The 20,727-nt window shown below is 46.6% G+C and overlaps 1 protein-coding gene across 3 annotated transcripts; it reads right to left on the bottom strand.

Annotated features, from left to right (window-relative positions):
• Positions 1–305: 305 nt before the first annotated feature.
• Positions 306–20,727, bottom strand: Dusp14 (dual specificity phosphatase 14). Of its 3 annotated transcripts, none has more exons than XM_070027160.1 (3): positions 20,630–20,727; positions 4,139–4,199; positions 306–1,582 (listed from the first exon to the last, which is right to left on the bottom strand). In XM_070027160.1, the coding sequence occupies exon 3, from the start codon at positions 1,485–1,487 to the stop codon at positions 891–893; it is 597 nt and encodes a 198-aa protein (XP_069883261.1). In that variant the 5' UTR covers positions 1,488–1,582; positions 4,139–4,199; positions 20,630–20,727; the 3' UTR covers positions 306–890. The 3 variants fall into 3 exon arrangements, with proteins under 3 accessions (XP_069883261.1, XP_069883259.1, XP_069883260.1); XM_070027158.1 differs by lacking the exon at positions 20,630–20,727 and adding an exon at positions 20,219–20,402; XM_070027159.1 differs by lacking the exon at positions 20,630–20,727 and adding an exon at positions 18,665–18,778.

The following is a 20,727-nucleotide window of genomic DNA, read 5'->3' as shown; positions in this document are numbered from 1 at the left end:
GCCAAGCTTCAATTTTGATAACTTTTGTGTATTAACAGTCAACAGAGACATGCCTTTTGCTAAAAAATTGATTTGTTTGATGGAAGGTGGATAATTTGGTGCATTGCACTTACCTAAAGGAAACTGAAAACAGTACCTATTAAAGCAGACGCTCTGTGCATAATGTCTATCCTTCAGCAAGGATGTCAGACACCGATGTGATTCAGCTGGGTGTTGTTTTAAGCAGTGTTTAGCATAGTTCTTGGGGGAGCATCTTTCAGCAGCAGCACACATGCACGCACACACCCCAACATAACTAGTAAAGGTTCTATGTTAAGCAGATATATTTATTAAAAATAATGCTCATATAATTCTGGGGCACATTGATTTCAAGAGTTTTTGCAGCAGATTTCATTATAATTACTTATCAACTAAATAATAAAAGTGTATTTAACTTACAGACTCACTAAATAATAGAGAGGAAAGGAAAGGGTTAATCCAGGAGAGACGCTGTCTATCAGTATTCCCTAACTAAGCCTGTTTGGTGGGCACTCTGGGCAAAGCCCAGCCAGAGAGAATTTTGCACTGCGCTCCTCCTGCCATGTTGCCAAAAGGCAAGGAAGTCAGAATAAAGCAGAAACAGTTTAGTAAACTGTTCAAATTGTTAAAAATGATTAAAAGCCAGTTCAAGATTTTCATAAACACTATTTCAAAATGCTAGTTTTAAAAATGTTACTAAGACGAATCCCTTTAGGTCCCCTCCCTATCTCTTAAAATAAATTTGAGCACTCAGTGTAAAAACACTTGAGGGAGAACCAGAAGTAAACCACTTGAAAAGATGAAGGGAGCAGACGGTGCTAGCAGATGCTGGTACTGCACAGGGGCTGCGGCTGCTGCGGGCCTCGGCAGCATTACATCCCCCAGTAAGGCATCAGGTGTCGGGACTCTTTCTCGTAAACGTCTGGAACTACGCCATAAGGTGTCTGCACCATCTTCACTGTCGACTTCCCAAAGAGCTGGCATTCGTAGTCTATCAGCTGCCTCCAGAAGCCCACGTTGGGCCTGATGACAGGCCTCCGGGCTTTCACCCAATTGTATGCCTCCAGCAGGCAGACATTGTGGAACTTCATCAGGTAAGCAATGCAGAGAGTGGCTGAGCGGCTCACTCCTGCAGCACAGTGCACCAAGGTAGCGCCATGCTTCCTGCTCACGCTGTGGATCTTGTCAGCCACCGTGTCAAAGTACAGTCTAATGGGGGCATGAGGGATGTCAGCCAGAGGCACTTTGACATATTCAAACTGAGGCCAGTTGAAGTTGGGGATCTCAATGGTAGCATTAACAATGCAGGTGATGCCACGAGCCTGAAGGAGGTGCCGGTTGGAGGCCACACTGCCTCTGCCCAAGAAGAGGGAGGAAGTGATTTGAGCAATGCCTCCTATGTCTCCCTCAGAAATCATCCGAGGGGCCATGAGAGTCCGTGGCAGCGTGCTATGACCTCTGGAGCTCATGAAGATGGCAGTGGTCACACTTGCATCATCAGGGGCAAGACCAGACAGAGTTTTATTGTCCACCAAGGAATCCAAAGCTGTAGCCTTTTTCTTTCCTGCAAAGTATAGGTATCTGTGAGTACATGAAATGCTAACGAGGTAGCACAGCCTTTTTCAGTGCTTGGGAAGGAAGGAAGGAAGGAAGGAAGGAAGGAAGGATGGAAGGAAGGAAGAGGATTAACAAGGGGTATTTTCTGTAAGAGAGTGCCATCTTTCAAGGATGTTGACAAGTCATTTTCTATTGATTAACAGGAAAAGTAGCCTACAATGCAATATGTAAAAATCAATGTCAGACTCCTGGTGATTGTTTAAAAAAAAATACAACCTCCTAAGTCATCTTATTTTTAGACAAGTTAAAAGACAAGACAAGCATGGTGGTTCGTGCTTATGATCATAGCTACTTGCGAGGCTAGGAGGATTGTATGTAGTTCAAGGCCAGCCCAGGCAAAAAATTCACAGCCCCATCTCAGCCAATTAGAAGCTGGGTGTGGCAGAGTGAGGCATAAATAGTATTTAGTAAGGCCAGCTTTGACCAAAAGCCAAGACACTATTTGAAAAGTAACAACAAAAAGGGTGAGGGACCTGGCTTAAGTGGTAGAGTGCCTGCCTAGCAAGCACAGTTCAAACCTCAGTACTACCAAAAGAAAAAAAAAATGCTTAACTGGTTCCTAAAGAATCAGGAGGGGAGGGGCTGGGAAGGTGGCTCAGTGGTAGAGCGCTTGCCTTGCATGCTCGAGGCCCTGGGTTCGATTCCTCAGCACCACATAAGCAAAAAGAAAAAAGCCGGAAGTGGCGCTGTGGCTTAAGTGGTAGAGCGCTAGCCTTGAGCTGAAGAGCTGAGGGACAGCGCCCAGGCCCAGAGTTCAGGCCCCATGACCGGACCCAAAAAAAAAAAAAAAAAAAAAAATCAGGAGGGGCTGGGAATGTGGCTTAGTAGTAGCATGAAACCCTGGGTTCGGTTCCTCAGCACCACATAAGCAGAAAAATCCAGGAGTGGTGCTGTGACTCAAGTGGTAGAATGCTAGCCTTGAGCAAAAGCAGCTTAGGAACAGTGCCCAGGTCCTGAATTCAAGCCCCAGGACTGGGCCTCCCTCTCCTACGCCCCCCCCCCCAAAAAAAGAGTTTTTTCAGGATCCTGTTCTCAGCCAGGAGTGTTTCTTGCGGATTAAGAAGGGATCAGAATTTTTTTTTTCAGTGCTGGAAAAGGAACAAAGGATCTCACAACTATTGGCAAGTACTCTACCACAGAGCCACAGCCCAGCCAGAGATAGAAGTTTTCTTTCCATACAGCCGTGCCTTCATGTACTACTCAGCTACTCTGATGGCTACAATGGCTATATTTTCTTTTTCTTTGTTTTTTTTTTGGGGGGGTCCGATTGTGGGGCCTGAACTCTGGGCCTGGGCACTGTCCCTCAGCTCTTCAGCTCAAGGCTAGCGCTCTACCACTTGAGTCACAGCGCCACTTCCGGCTTTTTTCTTTTTGCTTATATGGTGCTGAGGAATCGAATCCAGGGCCTCAGGCATGCAAGGCAAGCGCTCTACCACTGAGCCACCTTCCCAACACCAACGGCTATATTTTCATAAACCTAATTCCAGATATTGAGGCCTTACAAGGTGAAAAAAATGATCTCATATTAGGTTACTCACTCAGTGAAGTGCCTTTATGGACAAGAAAGAAACTGAATTGGATGAGCTGCAGAAAAGCCGGGTCACCTTCAGTGCTTTACGTAACAAACGGCTATTCTGTAATACAAACACTGGAAGTCCAGTTGAATCTGGGTACAGTACTATGGCATTTCTATGGAAATAATACCAGGGGATTTGAAAGTCATGGTGGTCTTGGTTGTTTAGAAATTGAACCCAGGACCTCAAGAGTGCTAGGTAAGTGTTCTGCCACTTAGCTCCACTCCCAGCCCTTAAAAGATCATGGTCCTAAAGTTAAATGGGCACTTTGCCTGATTTGACCCCAGGTAGGGCTGAGTTCCCTAATGAATTCCACTGGGTCCAGCCAGATATATATTGAAATTAAAATCAAATCCATTTTCTCTATTTGTGTGTGTATGTATATATATATATGTATATATATATACATACACATATGTGTGTGTGTGTATATATATATATGTATAACCATAGAAAAGGAAAATACTGAAGTGAATATACTGCTGCACACCAATAAACTAGCACTTGGAAGGTTAAAGTGTGAGGCCAGCCTGGGCTACATACACACACACATACATAAAAAGAAATAATTGGTTTCCTTCCAATTCTCCTCACTGTAAGTGCCTCTAGTCTGTTTGCACTGGGAAATGTACTTTGCATAACTGGTACAACAAGCCTGAGAAGATATGGAATCAGACAAGAATATCCCCAGGCCAGGTACCAGTGGCTCCTGTGTGGAATCCTAGGTACTCAGGAGGCTCAGAGTTTGACACTAAGACAGACAGAAAAGTCATCTCCAAGATAGCCAGCAAAAAGCTGTGCTGGAGGTGTGGCTCAGGTGGTAGTATCAGCCTAGTAAATAAGCAAGCTAAGTGAGTATAAGGCCTTGAGTTCAAACCCTTGTAAGGGGTGGGGTGGGGAGGGCTGGTGGTAGTGTTGTTGCTACTCACCAATGCTGGATTCAGGAAGTCCTAGGTGAACAGTGTTTTTTACAGTGAATAAAAATCAGATCTGCAGAAAGACAAGGAGACAAGGACAAGTCAGCCAGGAAACACAAATGATTCCTCTATGACATCAAGTGTGTCTGGAGTAAATCCAGGTCTACTAATTACTTCTGATGTACACTGAAGAGTGCCCCGCTACCAATTTTTTGTTAATGACATAACCCCTGGTGTGCAAATATTTGGTACAGTTTTAGTCATAATGTACAATTTTTGAAAGGCAGTGATTCAGAGTGCACATATAGATGAGATGTAAGGCACTGCAGAATGCTCACCGGGCCTGGCCAGGTAACAAAACTTCTTGGCACTCAGTCGACTCAAGAGTGTGAGGAACTGGGCCAGACAGAACAGTGAGAAGAAGAGCTAAGCAAGATGAAGTGGGTGGCATGCTGAGCCACTATATGACTCCAGCGCGCAGAGAACTGAGTGTGGACCGGGAACCAGCCCGGCCAGGAGGGATGTCTTTCAGGGTAGCAGAGAGGACAGCTTCATAGCAGAGCTGCAGGGCTGGCTACAGCCACCAATGCCAACCACAAACAGTGCTGGTGTTCAGGAAAGCAATGGGAAATTTCATTTTCTTCAGGCTGGCCCTCTTATTCATAGATGCAATAATATATCCATCACCTGTGAGCACCATTGAAGATGTGCTCCTCTCCCATCAGGGTCCCCTGCCTTTCCTGGGTAAGTTTCACACTTAAATTTCACTTTGTTGGTGTGTACTGGTTGCTCACACCTGTAATCCTAGCTACTCAGGAGGCTGGGATCTGAGGATCTCGGTTCAAAGCCAGCCCAGGCAGGAAAGGCCTTGAGACTCTGATCTCCAATTAACCACTAGAAAACTGGAAGCGGCGCTGTGGCTCAAGCGGTAGAGTGCTAGCCTTGAGCTGAAGAGCTAAGGGACAGTGCTCAGGCCCAGAGTCCAAGCCCCATGACTGACAAAAAAATTTTTTTTCACTTTGTTACAGCTATCTTGGAGGGTTAATGACATGCAAAGAAAAAGAATATGTGTGTGTGTGTGTGTGTGTGTGTGTGTGTGTGTGTGTGTGTGTGTGTAGTGATGAAGTATATAGCTTAATGAGTTCTGACATTTATACACTTAAAACATCATGACTTCAACAGAAACACCTACCCCTCAAAATTTCTTCATGAGCTTTCATAATCCATCCCTCTATTTCTATTCCAAGCAACCACTAATCTAGCCTTTGTCTCTGCAGCTTGCACTTTCTAGAGTTTTATATATATAGAACCCTGTAATTCTATGGCCTGGGTTCTTTCATTCTAGCATTACTTCATGATACTGGATATACCAATACTTCACTCTTTTTTATTGCTGCTTATAGTTTACTGTGTAAATATGCCAGTGACTTGTTTCTAGTTTAAGACTATTATAAGTAAAGCTGCTATAAATGTTCATGCACAGGCCTCTGTATAAACACTTGATCTTTTCTTGGTTACACATAGGAATAAAGGCTTTGTGACATGTTTAACACTTTGAAACTGTTAAAAAAAAAAAAAAAGTCAGGTGGTTGGTGCATGACTATAAGCACACAGCAAACTCAGGCAGGAGGATCAAAAGTTCCAAAGAGGGGCTGGGAAGGTGGCTCAGTGGTAGAGTGCTTGTCTCGCATGCATGAGGCCCTGGGTTCAGTTCCTCAGCACCACATAAGCAGAAAAAGACAGAAGTGGCTCTGTGGCTCAAGTGGTAAAGCACTAGCCTTGAGCTGAAGAGCTGAGGGACAGCGCCCAGGCCCAGAGTTCCAAAGAAAAATTGAGGGGCTGGGATGTGGCTCAGTGGTAGAGTGCTTGCCTAGCATGTGTGAAGCCTGGATTCAAACCCCAGCGTGGGGAGAGTGGGGGAGGTTAAAAAAATAATCCAGTCATAACACAGTGGCACAGTGGTTTACGATCACCTGAGGGGTTTGTCAGAACACAGGTTACTGGACCCTGCTGGGGTTTCTGATCTGGCAGTTCTAGAATAGGACTTAATTGGCATTTCTCAGCTGATGCTGTTGGCCCAGGACACACTTTGAGAACCACTGCAGAGCTTCTTGGCTTTCCCTGACAGGCCTGAGTCCCAGCACTGCCTCACCTGTCCTGACTCGCTCCCGCCCCAGGGTACACAGGTGAGGGGGTGATGGCATGAGGCCCTGTGTGCTGCATGTAACAGGTGAGCACATGCTAATCTACAGCAGAGCACAGTACCCCTGCCACCCCTGATCTTCCCCTGGCAGAATCCGACTCATTTCAAAAACTGGTCATCAAATTGGGCCTTCAAACTACTGGGAACTTTCTCCACCATGTGCAGTATCTGGAAGATGCTCACCAAATTCCCAAGTAATTTCCTAGTTAGAACGGGCTCCACTTTGCACCTGCTGTCTGGGAAGCCCCTGCCCTCCCCTCCAGAGCTAGGGGCCAGGCCTCCTGGCCTTTTTGTTTGCAGCAGGAAGGTCTGCACCAAGGACCGAGGTTGCACAGAGGAGGGCTGGAAGCTTGGGTTATGTCTCATGCACTGAGCAGCCACAGGGAGAACAGATTGTGAGTCCTCGGGGCAGAATCTACGAGACAGACAATGCTCCATCCCTGCTGCCACCCATCCTGTGCCAGCAAACCTGCTTAACATGCCAAAGCTGCTTGTGAGCTTTAGAAAAACACCTTCTGCCAGAGAGCACTCCAGGGGCAATCATTGCAGACGATCCCCTGACAAGCCCTGCCGGTCCCCTTTCCAGATTGGAAAAGGCAAGTTCAAAAAGGGAGACATGACATGACTTGCAACCCGGGGAAGGCAAGTCGAACAGGAAAAGCTCCACCACAGTGTCCTGGCTTCCAACCCTTGGACCACACACTGCTTCTCTGCAGAATGGGGGCTGGGGGAGGGGAGTGCATATCTTCACCTGCCCTAAGTACAATGCTCTGCCACCGCCAGCCAGCACCTGCCATGCAGGAAAAGGTTCCACACCAGCCTAAGAAAGACACAAGAGACAGGAGAGACTGGGCTCAGACAGGCGGCACTGCTCCCGTTTCACTGAGCGTGCAGAACAGACTGGCCGGCACTTCAGGTGTGCCAGAAGCCCTCCTCAAGGCAGAGCAACCTGGCAAGGCCCAGTCTGCGCTAACACCAGCAGGACCTGGTCATGAAGTATTTTACATCATAGGTGCATCAAAATCACGGTGTGCGTGGGGAGAACGGTGTACAAGGCCCAGAGGTTTGCATGGTGCTGTTCTCAGGGAGGACACGGAGGACCGCCTGCCCCCCCCCCCAATCACTGTGCAGCTACATTTACTTCATAGAGGGGGGAAAACGCTTTCCTGGACAGGAGCATGGGAGTGGAGTGGGACGAAAGACAGGAAGAGATGACCATCCTGAAAAACCCAGAAGGTTGAGAGAACACGGTGGGGGGGGGGGGGAGGGGGACTTTTTTCTTTTAATCAGGTATAAGAATTATCAAGGATAGTGCTGATCTCTAGTTAATGAGCATCAATCACTGGGAGCTGAGGCATAGAATCTGTGCGTGCAGTGGCCTGGAATCTCAACAATGTACAATGTGGGCACCAGTCCTGTGGTTGCCATTGCCAGAGCAATGACATGATGCGGCTGCTAGTCCGGGGTCACCACCTATTTTGAGTTCTGATCACAGTGCTGTCATGGGGACTGGCTTCTTTCCTTCTTGCTGACAACCACTAGGACTAGTTACAAAAGTGCAGCAGCGCTACTACATTGTTTTCATGGTGAAAAAGCAGAAAATGGCATCAGGATGATGGTAAAATGATGGTTGTCTTAGCTTTAGGTATATTCCTGGGTCAAGATACATACTAGAGACCCAAACTGTTACTTTTTTTAATACCCTACTAAGCACCTAGCTCTTAGAAACAAAGCAAAGCAAATCTTAAGCAGAGCACAATGGTTCATGCCTATACAGCTACTGAGTGGGGAAGATGAGAACAGAGGATCATGGTGTTAGGACAGGCAGAAAAGTTTGACAGACCTCAACCCATAGGTGGGCCAGAAGGTCCACACCGGTCTCCCTAAACCAACTGGAAGGCTGAGATTGGGTGAACTGCAGTTCCAGACCAGTCTGGACAGAAAGTCTCTTGAAATTCCATCTCAACAGAGGAAAGCTGTACACTGGTACACGCCTGGCACATGACAACAACATTAGGCCTCAAGTAGGTAGATCAGGGTACAGGCTTGAGCCTGGACAGGAAGTAAGATGCTGTCTCAAAAATAACCATTAAAGTCAGGTGCTGGTGGCTCACCACCTAGCTACCCAAAAGGCTGAGATCTAACAAATGTAATTCGAAGCCAGCCCAGGCAACTAAGTCTGTGAGACTCGTATCGCCAATGAACCACTAGAAAACTGGAAATGGAGCTATAGCTCAAAGTGGTAGAGAGCTAGCCTTGAGCAAAAAGTGCTCAGTGACAGTGCCCAGGCCCTGAGTTCAAACCTCACCAATGGGGGAGAAAATAACAGTAAAAATTAGGGTTGGGCATATGGCTCAGTGTTAAGAGTGCCTGCCTAGTAAATTACAAGGCCCTGAGTTCAAACCCCAGTAACCACATACACAAAGCTACTCTTTTTAAAATAGAAATGTTTTAGCTTATAGTACTTAACCCATTCATTTTCATTATGTAAAAAAAAAATGTAGTTGGGTGCTGGTAGCTCATGCCTATAATCTTAGCTACTCAGGAGGCTGAGATCTAAGGATTGCAGTTCAAAGCCAGTTTAAGCAGAAAAGAGCCATCTCCGCTAAACTACACAGAAAAAGCCAGAAGTGTCTCTGTGGCTCAAGTAGAAAAGAGTTAGCTTTGGACAAAAGAGTTCAGGGATAGCACCCAGGCCCTGAGTTCAAAACCTATGACCAACAATAAAAAAAAAATGTGTTCTATTGGTAAAAAAGTTAAAATATTCACTCTTACAAAATAAAATTGCTATTTTTCATTAAGAAAAAGGAAATTTCTGGCAGAACATTAAGACTAAAATCCAAACTTGAGTTATATGAAGTAATATTCATGTTAAAATGAAGTTTAAAAAATACAAATTTTTCCTAGTCACCTGGAAAGCATCTGTCCAGGCTACAACCCCTGGATATCTCACATTTGGAGGTTGAAAGCTTTCTCCATCACATTTAGTAACTGATAATGCTCCCCAGGTGACCTCTGGTGTGATACATGGCTGCTACACAATGCCTATAAAGTCTTCCTCAGGCCGATCACCCATGACCACTTGTGGATGCCACCTCATTAACACAGCATTTGTTGAGCCCAACCAAGCCCACTATTGTAAATTATTCTACAGCTGTGGGCTGAAGAATATGCCACTGCCATAAAGAGAAGGTGGCCAAGACAGTGATGATAAATGTACAAAATTGAAGAAGTCTAGGTCCAGATGATAAATCCATCCATCTTCCATGTCAGAGCAGAATGAGTAGCACAGGGAGAAGAGAGCGGCGATAAGGAGATAGAGGTATATGCATTCATTCTCAGGCTGTGCGGTCATCTGCTCATAGGTGGAATTAAACTTTTCTGGAATTAAAATTTTAAATGTGGGGGTCTCACCCAGCTCAGTACTAAGGTTACTTGTCACTCATTCCCACAGCAGGAATTACTGAGTTGCTATATTTAACACACCATGCTAAATCGATGTTACAGATTGTGGCCAAATGTATTTGCTAAAGATGACCACCATAGTGTCTCCTGTCACACAAGAAGTTCTTGCAACACAGTCCTGACCCTCCTCCCATGCACTTGTGGAGGTGATGTCACTTCCCCTTGGGCCCAGAGAAAACTTTGTGACTTTAATCAAAACAAAACAAAAATCATGCAGAAATCTCTTCAAGGTAAGATTATAAACAAGTTTCGTGTCCCTACCTCATTCTCTTGGGATTTGCTCTTGAAACTCAGTTGCCATGATGTCATGAAATAGCCTAGCAGAGCAAACACATTCAGGCCTCATGTGAGGCCAGCTGAAGTCCCCAGAGACAGCCAAGACCCTTACTAGATATATATTAATACACTTCAGTAGAGCTGGGTGCCAGTGGCTCAGGCCTGTAATCCTATCTAACCAAGAAAGAGGCTGAGATCCAGAGCCAAATGAGCAAGCATGTTGAGCAACTTGAGTTCAAACCAAGGTACTGATAAAAACAAACAAAAACACTTCAATGTGATTCTAGTTTTCCCTTGAAGACTCAGCCATTGTGAAGCAAAGACAAATTGTCCCCACTACATGAGGTCTAAATTCCTGATTTACAGGAATCTGTGCATAATACAAGTATGTATTTATTTTGCACCACTGAGTTTTGGAATTACATTATGCAGCAATAATTACAATTGGGATACAAAGGCGAACAAGATATAACGCTTGTAGAATTTCATCATCTTAAAGAGATGATGCATGACACACATATAAAGACAACTGAGTAACAAAGTAACACTAAGTGACTCAAACAATGCAAAGAGAAAGCACAGAAGTGAAGCAAAAAAAGAAAAATCAGTACATGGTGTCGACAAACCGAGTTGCTACTTGAAGAAGTATATAAGTCTATTTTCTGTGGCTATAACAAAATCTCTGTATAAAGAAAAAAGGATAGCGCCAGACATCAGTGGCTCATGCCTGTAATCCTAACTACTCAGGAGGCTGAGATCTGAGGATCACGGTTCAGAGCCAGTCCAGGCAGGAAAAACTCTTATCTCCAATTAACCACCAGAAAACCGGAAATGGTGCTGTCGCTCAAGTGGTAGAATGCTAGCCTTCAGCTGAAAAGCTCAGGGACAGTTCAACCCCCATGACCCACAAAAAGAGAGAGAGAGAGAGAGAGAGAGAGAGAGAGAGAGAGAGAGAGAGAGAGAGAGAGAGAGAGAGAGAGAGAGAGAGAGAGAGAGAGAGAGGAAAGAAAGAAAGAAAGAAAGAAAGAAAGAAAGAAAGAAAGAAAGAAAGAAAGAAAGAAAGAAAGAAAGAAAGGGAAGGAAGGAAGGAAGGGAGGGAGGGAGGGAGGGAGGGAGGGAGAAGAGAGGGAGGAGGGAACAAGAAAAGAAAAGAAGAAAGAGAAGAGAAGAGAAAGGATAGCATGTACAAGGCCCTGGGTTCAATCCCAGCACTACCCTTCTCCCACCCACTCACCCCCAAAAAAGAGGTTTATTTAGTTTACAGCCTTGGAGGCTATAGTTCAGCCTCTATCGAGGGCTTCTGGTCTGAGTCATATGGCAGATGGCATCTCAGGAGTTCATGCAAGAGGAAAAATCACATCGCAGAACCAGGAAGGGGCCACCTTACTCATTTTAGAATTCACAGTGATGGGAATTCACTCCAACACCAGCATTAACCCCTAATGCCTTCTTCAGGGCTAGGACTCTGGTGACCCAATTACCTGGAAGTAGGCCCCATCTCAAAGATTCCATCACATCGGCCCCTTCCCCCACACACACAGGGAACCAAACATCATGAACACATGCGCATTTGGGGGACACAGTATTCAGGCCACACTCAAACCAGAGCAGGAAGAGAAGAGTGGACTACTTGCCTTTCTCCAATGCATTAAAAACATGCTGCCATTCCTGCTCCAGGAGAACCTTATTTGGAGGTTCTTCTGACAGAGAATATTCAGAAAGTGTGACCTTGGTCCAGAACCACTGACACCCCCTGGCGTCTTGACAGGCAGAATCGCACAGATCTACATGCTCGGGCCCTGCAGGTTCACAGGTGATCTCTTTAGGAATTAGCGTGAGAAGCACCTCTCCTTAATCCGCCTCATGCTGTCTCATGGATCTTGCTTGAAGCAAACTCAAGCACCCATCCTGCTCTAGAGCTGAGCTCCTGGAGCTCAGCCTCGCTCACTGCCATCACTGTTCTCAGTTGAGGAGTCAGAGGTAAAGAGAGGTGAAAGAGGCTTTCCCAGACTACAGAGAAAACAAGTAATCCCTCTGGGACCAGAACTCCCACCATGCAAGATGAACCCAACAGATGGAGCAAACTAAACAGGACTAAGACATACATTCCATTAGGGGAAAACAAAGGCTGCGGAGAGGAAGGAAGCAAGGAACACGGGCCAGTCTCTCTGTATCTATAATCTAGGTATTCATCTCTCAAAATTCTAAATTGCCAGGATTAGGAGATGGTCATTGACTGAAAAATCTGAAAAAACTAAACCAAAAAACGCCTGCAAAAGTCCACAAGTACATTTATACTTCATCAGAGGTAACTGGAAAACAACTTATGTAACGGACTATAGGACAAACACTTTAAAATCTTAGGAAACCAAACGGTAAAAATTAAATATGAGCGGGTTGCTGGTGGCTCATGCCTATAATCCTAGCTACTCAGGAGCCTGAGTCCTAAGGATTGTGTGGTTCAAAGCCAGTCCAGGCAGAAAACCTATGAGACTCTTATCTCCATTTAACCACCCATGGAGCTGTGGATCAAGTGGTTGAATGCTAGCCTTAGCAAAATAAAAATAAAAATAAAAAATCATGCACACCACCCTGAGCTTTTGAGTTTTGTTTTTTTTTTGTGAGCAAAAAACACCATGTTAAATGATGTTCAACTTCATCCCCACCCAGATGTCCAACCTTTAACCAGGAAAGAGTTCTGGCCCTAAATACGGAATACATGACAGTGCAAAATAAAGGTCAGTGGAGATTTTTATATCCTCCTGACATTCATCAAAAAATGCATCACTTTTACTGGGCTGAAGGCATGGCTCACATGACACCTCATCAAGCCAAGCAAGCAAACCCAAGGCCCCCAAGTTCAAACCTCAGTACTGGAGGTGGAAGTGGAGGGAGGGGGTCACCTAGGGAAGATATTGAAATACAATGGGCTGGAAGGAAACTTAGCAAATTCATGGAAGGAGTTGTAAAAGTAGGGAGGTAGGAAAAGGGGTCCCAGGAAGCTTAGACCTTATAATGTTTATTTCTTTTAGATGAGCGATAAATTCTCTCCCTCTCTCTCTCTCTCTTTCTCTCTCTCTCTGTCACACACACACACACACACACACACACACACACACACACACTCATACAACTGGCACTACTGGGTTTGAACTCAGGGTTCAACTACTTGTACAACTCCTCCAGCCCATGACCAACAATTTTAAGAAGTAAGCAATGGTGTTGGTTAGATTGCTCTTTACAATTTTCTATATGATTTCAATCTCTGAAAATACATTTATTTGTTTTGGTCAGTTGTGCAGCTTGAGCTCAGGGCCTGGGCACTGTCGTGGAGCTTTTTTGCTCAAGGCTATTGCTCTACCACTTGAGCCACAGATCAAGTGGGTGCTTAATTGGAGTCCCGTGGACTTTCCTGCCTGGGCAGGCTTTAAACAGGGATCCTTAAATCTTAGCCTCCTGAGTAGCTAGGATTACAGGTGTGAGCCCCCCAGCACTCAGCCAAAAATACTTTTTTGAGATAGAATCTCCTGTGTAGCCCTGGCTGGCCTTAAAACTCCTGCTTCACACACACTCTAAAAGCAAACCTTTTTATTTTTTTTTATTTATTTTTTTTATTTTTTATTTTTCCAGTCGTGGGGCCTGAACTCGGGGCCTGGGCACTGTCCCTCAGCTCTTTAGCTCAAGGCTAGTGCTCTACCACTTGAGCCACAGCGCCACTTCCGGCTTTTTTCTTTTTGCTTATGTGGTGCTAAGGAATCGAACCCAGGGCCTCGAGCATGCAAGGCAAGCGCTCTACCACTGAGCCACCTTCCCAGCCCAAAGCAAACCTTTTTAATAGAAGGAAATTAACTCCTCCAAAGGCTCTAGCCTGTGCCTGGTGTCACCCTTTATAGGAATGGCAGCCAGAATCACCTGTCAATTTGGTGAGAGAACCAGCAAAAATACCTGCCTGAGACAACAGTGACATAAGCAGCATTTTTAACTAAAAATCTTGATTTCAAAGCTGTGTGCACTTGTAGGTGATAATGATCTTCCATCTGTGCCTAGACTTCCACAACTTCTAGCAAGCTCACATTCTAGTCTTCGCTCTTCTGGGGAAGGAGGCTGGAATTTCACACTGTCTCTCATGTTAAAGATTTTCTTGGTGCTTACCCATGCAGAAAAACCTGCTACCAACTATTCATGCTATAGCTATCTAGAACAAAAGCCAAACCAAGCCCAGCAATGCTTACCAATTTCAAGAGCCCTTTTGTCCACTGAGATGCCCAGATGGCAGAGAGAATGGAAAAGCTGAGCAAATAGGAAAGGAAGTGGCTGTCTGTCGGAGCAAGAATTGTGAGTACCAGGTGGGCTCGGTAGACACATATAGCAAGTTACTGCCTTGGCTTCGGCCCCCACTGGAGAGCCAGCTAGTGCTAGATTTCTGCCCTATCACTCTGATTGAGAGGTACTGACATGAATGCTTTTTAATTCTCCAATGAATATCTTTTCTTGAAAATGTCTAACATACATACATAGTTTTTAAAGTTATAATTTTAAGTCAGGTGTTCATGGCTCATGCTTTTCTAGCTACTCAGGAGCTGAAATTTGAGGATGGTGGTTCAAAGCCAGCCTGGGCAGAAAAGTACATGAGACACTTTTTTTTTTTTTGCTTGTGGGGCTTGAACTCTGGGCCTGGGCACTGTCCCTGAGCTCTTCATCTCAAAGCGAGCACTCTATCACCTGAGCCAAAGTGCCACTTCCGGTTTTTTGGTGGTTTATTGGAGATAAGAGTCTCATGGACTATCCTGCCCAGGTTGGCTTTGAACTGTGATCCTCAGATCTCAGCCTCCTGAGTAGCTAGGATTACAGGCGTGAGCCACTGGCACCCAACTCACTCTTTTTCTCTCTTTCTTTTTCTCTCTTTCTGTCTCTTTCTTTTTCTCTCTTTCTTTCTCTTTCTTTCTTTCTTTCTTTCTTTCTTTCTTTCTTTCTTTCTTTCAGCATCTTTAATAAAGTTTTGAAAAATGAAAGGGTTTTATGTCACAGCACATGAAAAATCAAACAGCTGATATTTTTACTCTAAAATGTTTTCCGTGATACTTCTATCTTCAATCTACCACCAAAAAGTTTGAAGTGGAGGTGTGGCACAAGTGGTAAAGCATCATCCTTGAGGGCAAAAGCTAAGGGACAGTGCCCAGGCCCTAAATTCAAGCCTAGCATTGACTCACAAAGAAGAACATTAGTGGCTCACGCCTATAATCCTAGACTCAGGAGGCTAAGATATGAGGATCACAGTCCAAAGCCAGCCTGGGCAGGAAAGTCCATGAGACTAATCTCCAATTAACACCGTGAAGCTGTGGATCAAATGGTAGAGCACTAATGGGCAAAAATAGCTCAGGGACAATGCAGGTCCTGAGTTCAAGTCTCAGGGCTGGGATGTAGCTCAGTGGCAAAGTGCTTGCCTAGCAAGTGTAACGTCCTGGGTTCGATCCCCAGTACCAAAAAAGAAAAGACAAAAAAATACACAGTTAAAAAAAAAACAAAAAACAAGTCTCAGGATTAGCACATACACAGTTATGACTTAAGAGAATTTAGAAAATTCTTTTATAAGCAGTATTTGTGATTGAGTAGTTACCTTCAAATCCAGCTAGCAAAACTAAATATAATTTAGATAATCCAGACTACAGTGTGCTCATAAAGTGTAATTCTCCTATCAAATACTTCCACATACCAAGAAAGATTCAGAGAAAAAGACATGCTAAAAACTGCAAAAGTGAAATGCACTAAACACAATACTGAAAATGAACTCTACAACTTGTAGGTAGGCATGGGAGGGAAAAACTGGGAGAAAGGGAAGGGGTTACCTGATCCAAAAGAGCACTCTTTACCTGAGTTATGTAACTGCAACTCCTCTGTACATCATCTTTATAATAATAAAATATTTTTTTAATTGTAAGAGTGCCAGGTACTGATGGCTCACGCCTGTAATCCTAGCTACTCAGGGAGCTGAGATCTGAAGATTGCAGATCCAGCCTTGTCAGGAAAGTCCATGAGACTTATCTCCAAGTAATTGCTAAAAGCTCAGAAACAGTGCTCAGGCCCTAAGTTCAAGCCCCAGGACTGGCACACATACGTACACTTGTGAAAGTGTCCCTTGTAGCACAAAAGCTGCTGTTACTTTGGAACCACACAGGAAGTACAGCCAGGGTCTGTGTTCCCACCACTTAGGAAAGATGTACACACACACACACACACACACACACACACACACACACACACACACACACACACACACACACACACACACACACACACACACACACACACACACACACACACACACACAAGCCGGTGAGTCCCTGTCCTCTGGGTCCTTTAACACAGGCAGGCCTGAAGGCCTACCCACATCACACACCCACTGCACTGCTGTGCAGGGCTGGACCAACAAGGCAAACATTCACTAGGATCACTCAAGACCTTTACAAGACTTCTAGGTACTAGATACTTTTCTTTCTAGCACTTTGTTTTTGCATATTTAAGTTTTTTATAACTATTCACCAGGCCTTCCCCCCCCCAAAAAAAAAAAATCAATGTGAGAATTCTATTCTGGAACCATTTTTGGCATCTGGATAGTATGTTAGCCCAAACCATATATAAGGAAATACAAATATACCCATACTTGTTCAGTCAGGAACCAGACTTCCTAGCTGTCATCTCTTTATTCATTTAAGAAATATTCACGCATGCTGTGGTTAATCAGCAAATACAGCGGCTTATGAATCTGAGGCAAACACCACTGAAGGAATGTAAACTGGCACAACCACTTTGGGGATATGCATCAACTAGTAAGGCTGAAGATATGCACACCTGACCAGGGATTGCTCATAACTGCTCCAAACCAGATCAACTCAAATGTCCAACAACAGTGGATGGATCATTTGTGGTAAGCTCATGCAAAAATGAACCAGCTAGAGTCACAGGCGACAACACAGATGAATCCTAAAAGAACAGCACTGCAGGAATTTAAACAAACATAGATACATCTATACATAGATAGAATACTGTGTACCTATCTGACAGTGACCAAAAGGAGAAAAATCCAAAAGAACAGAAGTAAAAAAATAACACAGATGTAGAGGGTTATATTTAGAGGAGAAAAAAAATAGAGAAAAAGCAGAAAGTTACTTCTATTGAAATCTGGGGAGTTGTTTTTTTTTTTGGGGGGGGGTCCAGTCGTGGGGCCTGAACTCTGGGCCTGGGCGCTGTCCCTCAGCTCTTCAGCTCAAGTCTAGCACTCTACCACTTGAGCCACAGCACCACTTCTGGCTTTTTTCTTTTTGCTTATGTGGTGCTGAGGAATCAAACCCAGGGCCTTTGGCATGCAAGGCAAGCGTTCTACCACTGAGCCACCTTCCCAGCCCCTGGGGAGTTCTTGATTGCTCGTGGGGGTGTGGGGAAGTGTGGGAAAGATGCTTCTCCATCTACAAGATGATTTGTTGCACTTGTATTTTCTTTAAAAGCATTCATTGCTATCTACTTGCTTGATGCCTTTTGTCCCCTTCATGTTATAATTCACAATACACAAAATTAGACAAAAACAATGTTGATTTCCAGTTCAGAATCTTCACAATAATTCAGCTCAATTTCCTCTCTGTCAGTTTCATAGGTTCTACCCTGGTACTCGGCACAGTACCTGTTGCCTGGCCAAAGGCCTCAATAACTGTTTTCTATATAAATCTACATACGGCTGATATAAATTGTACTAATTACCCCTGTCCTGAAATTGCAGACCTGAACCGAACACATTGCTTTCCTTTCTTTGTTTTCACCCTGCGAAGCTTTCATAAATAATAAAGCTTCCACCTTAAATGTTGGCTATGTAAGTTTATACCCAGGCTGCCGTTGCTTTAGCAACTCTCCCAGCCTTCCACTCCCTTCCACACAAGCAAAGAAAAAGCAAATACACCCATCCTTGGTTCTTCTTAATGGGAAAGTTTTCATTTGCACCCGAGAATAACCCTAGGCTCATGATATTGTTTACTAAGGAGTCATTTACTCGCCTGTTTTCCTGAGAAATACCACCATGCCATCAGGGTGAATAAAAGTTTATAACCAGTTGCCCTTAAAAAGCAAGCTCCCTGTTCTAAACAGAAACCAGATCTCTATAAACAACACGAGTCAACTTGAAAACAATTTCAGTTTAAAAAATAATCACTGTACAAATTGGTACCAGATGAAAATGCTTTAAGTCCAAAGATACAAACGGATAACACAACGCAGTTACCTTTTGAAAACAAGATGCTCAAAACAAGGCTTTGCCCTGGTTAGGTAAGCTTTAATGCTTGGTTTGTTTTCTTTTGTTTGTTTGTTTTTTTTCTTGAGATAATGAGAATATTTTTTTTAAACCTATCTTGCCTCAAAACCAAATTCCAATCGAAAAGAAAGTCACCAAACAGTCCCCCGGCTACATACAGCCTGTCTTCCAACCATGCTAGTTTCAATGCGAAGGTATGAAAAAGCATTTCCTGCACTCAACACATCTCTGGTCCATAGGTGAATAATCCTTAGGTCTATGGATGCCATTCTATTAAGGACTTCTACAGAATCCATACCTGCCGTCAGCGACTTCAAAGGATTTCAGCTGAGACCTCAGCACAAACCCCCGTTCCACACGGATGCGAAGAAGAGTTAGAATGAAGGGAACCGTCTTCGAGGCGGGGGGTTTATGGGGGAAAGCCAAAAATACCCAGCAGCGATCCCTCCTCCCCCAAGCGTCAGAAGGTGAGTCAGAGCTGGAGGCAGGAATGGGGCGCGTGTGTCAAGCCGCCCGTGCACGGCTCCTTCCGGCCTCCTCCGGGGATTCTAGCCTGATGTGAATTCTTAAGGTGTCTGGGGCTTAAAGAAGCGTTGGGTTATTCACAGTGTGAGTGTGTGTTTCATTCTCTCGGTTCCTCCAGGGATCAGAGAGGGGCAGAGGAGGGGGGCAGAGGGGTGGGCGGAGTAGGAGTCTCCAAGAAACAATAACCCAGTGCCAGCGCCGGCAAAGAACGCTCACAACTTTGCACAGCCCGCAGCAGGCTCAGCAACCCTTCCTTCCAGCAAGAAACCCGGCAGGAACAGCGCAGGGGGGCCTTGTGCAGTGACTTCACTCGCTGGCAAGCTGAGAGTCTGGACGTGGGGCTGGCAGCTTGCTGCCCCGCCACCCACACCCCACACCCCCACCCCCGGAGGCCCCTCTCCCGGCTTTTCATTGATCTCAACTAAACCTCAGGGAAGAGGTTTCCCGCATACCTTGCACTTCCCAGGAATTCTAGGAAAACTTGGGGGCCATTCCTCTGGGTCAATCAATATTCCTTGGAGGTCAGGGGGTTTGCTCTGCACGGGTCCTCCCCCCCCCCCCAGCATCACCCCATAGGTGAAGCTGTAATGTTCTCCGGCTGTCCGCCCTACACTCGAAGGGTAAAGCTAACGAGTGGACACCGGCCACCCACCATGCCCGAAGGGCTGGGTTGGTGGAAAGTACAACCAAGTTCGTTTAAAACATAAGAATCCCTTAAACAGGAAAATGGCCCGTGTCCGTCCCTCCTCCTCCTTCCGTTACCTGCGGGGCGCCCCGAGGTAACACCGACCCCGCGCGCTGGGGTACCCCCCTTCCCCGCTTCGCTGGGGGGAGCCGGGGCGCTCCGCGGACCTCCAGGCGCGTCCGCACCGCACACACCAGCCACCACCGCCCCGCCACGCTCGGGTCCAACCCTGGGCACGGCCTAACGTCCAGCACAGGCTCTCCAAGCCCCAGGAGCCCGGGGAAGAGGCGAAAAGCCGCCGCGGCCCCGCGCCCCGCAGGGGTGGACGGAGCGTCGGCGGGGACGAAGCGGGGAGAGAAATCCACCCGGCTGCTGGCGACCCTGGGGTCCCCGGCCCGCGCTCGGCGGCAGGAGAAAGGAGCCTAAGAGAGTTTGGGGGGGCTCTCCGCCCCCACCCTCCCCCCCACTACCCCAAGGGGGAACTGAACCGCTCCGGAGCAGGTGCGGACCCCCCCACCCCGCACAAAGTTTACAAGACACCAGGGTCGCGCGGGGAGGTCCCGACCTCCCGGCTCCGCCAGCGCCCCAGCCTCGGTGAACGCCAAGTCCCCACCCCGGCCCTGCGGGCCCCCCCCCCCATACCGGCGCGGGGCGGCGCGGCTCCCGGCTGGGGCTCCGTGCTCCTGCACCGCTCCTGGCTTCTGCGGGCCGGGCGCCGCGCGCGCCTCTCCGTCCTCCCTCTCCTCCCCTCCTTCCCCCCGCCCCCGCCCCTGGCCGGCCGCGCGCACGCTCTCTGCGCCCCGCCGTCCTGCTCCTGTGGCTCGGGGCGGGGGGTGGGGGGGGGGAGGACCCGGGACGGGGGGAGCGGAGGGTCCAGGAGGCCGAGGGGGCGGGAGGAGCGGCACGGGGCGCTGCGCGTGCGCGAGACGTGCTCCCCGCCCAGCGGCTCGGTACGCGCGCGCGCGCGTGCGCGGGCCTCGAGCTGCGGGAGGCCGGCCGCGCGCCTGGAGATGCCCCGCGGGCTCGGGCCGCGAGCTGTCGGGTGTCACCCACCTAGACCTCGGCGCCGCCGCAGCCGAGTTGGGAGGCGGCGGTGCAGGCACGGTGGCTACGAAGGCAGCTTCTAGATGTGAGAGTTAAAGGCAAGAACA

This window comes from Dipodomys merriami, unplaced genomic scaffold (assembly GCF_024711535.1).
Source record: "Dipodomys merriami isolate MVZ:Mamm:240054 unplaced genomic scaffold, mDipMer1.0.p SCAF_19, whole genome shotgun sequence".
Lineage (NCBI taxonomy): Eukaryota > Metazoa > Chordata > Mammalia > Rodentia > Heteromyidae > Dipodomys > Dipodomys merriami.
The sequence above is the reverse complement of the archived record's forward strand: the minus strand, read 5'-3'. Positions and strand labels throughout refer to the sequence as shown.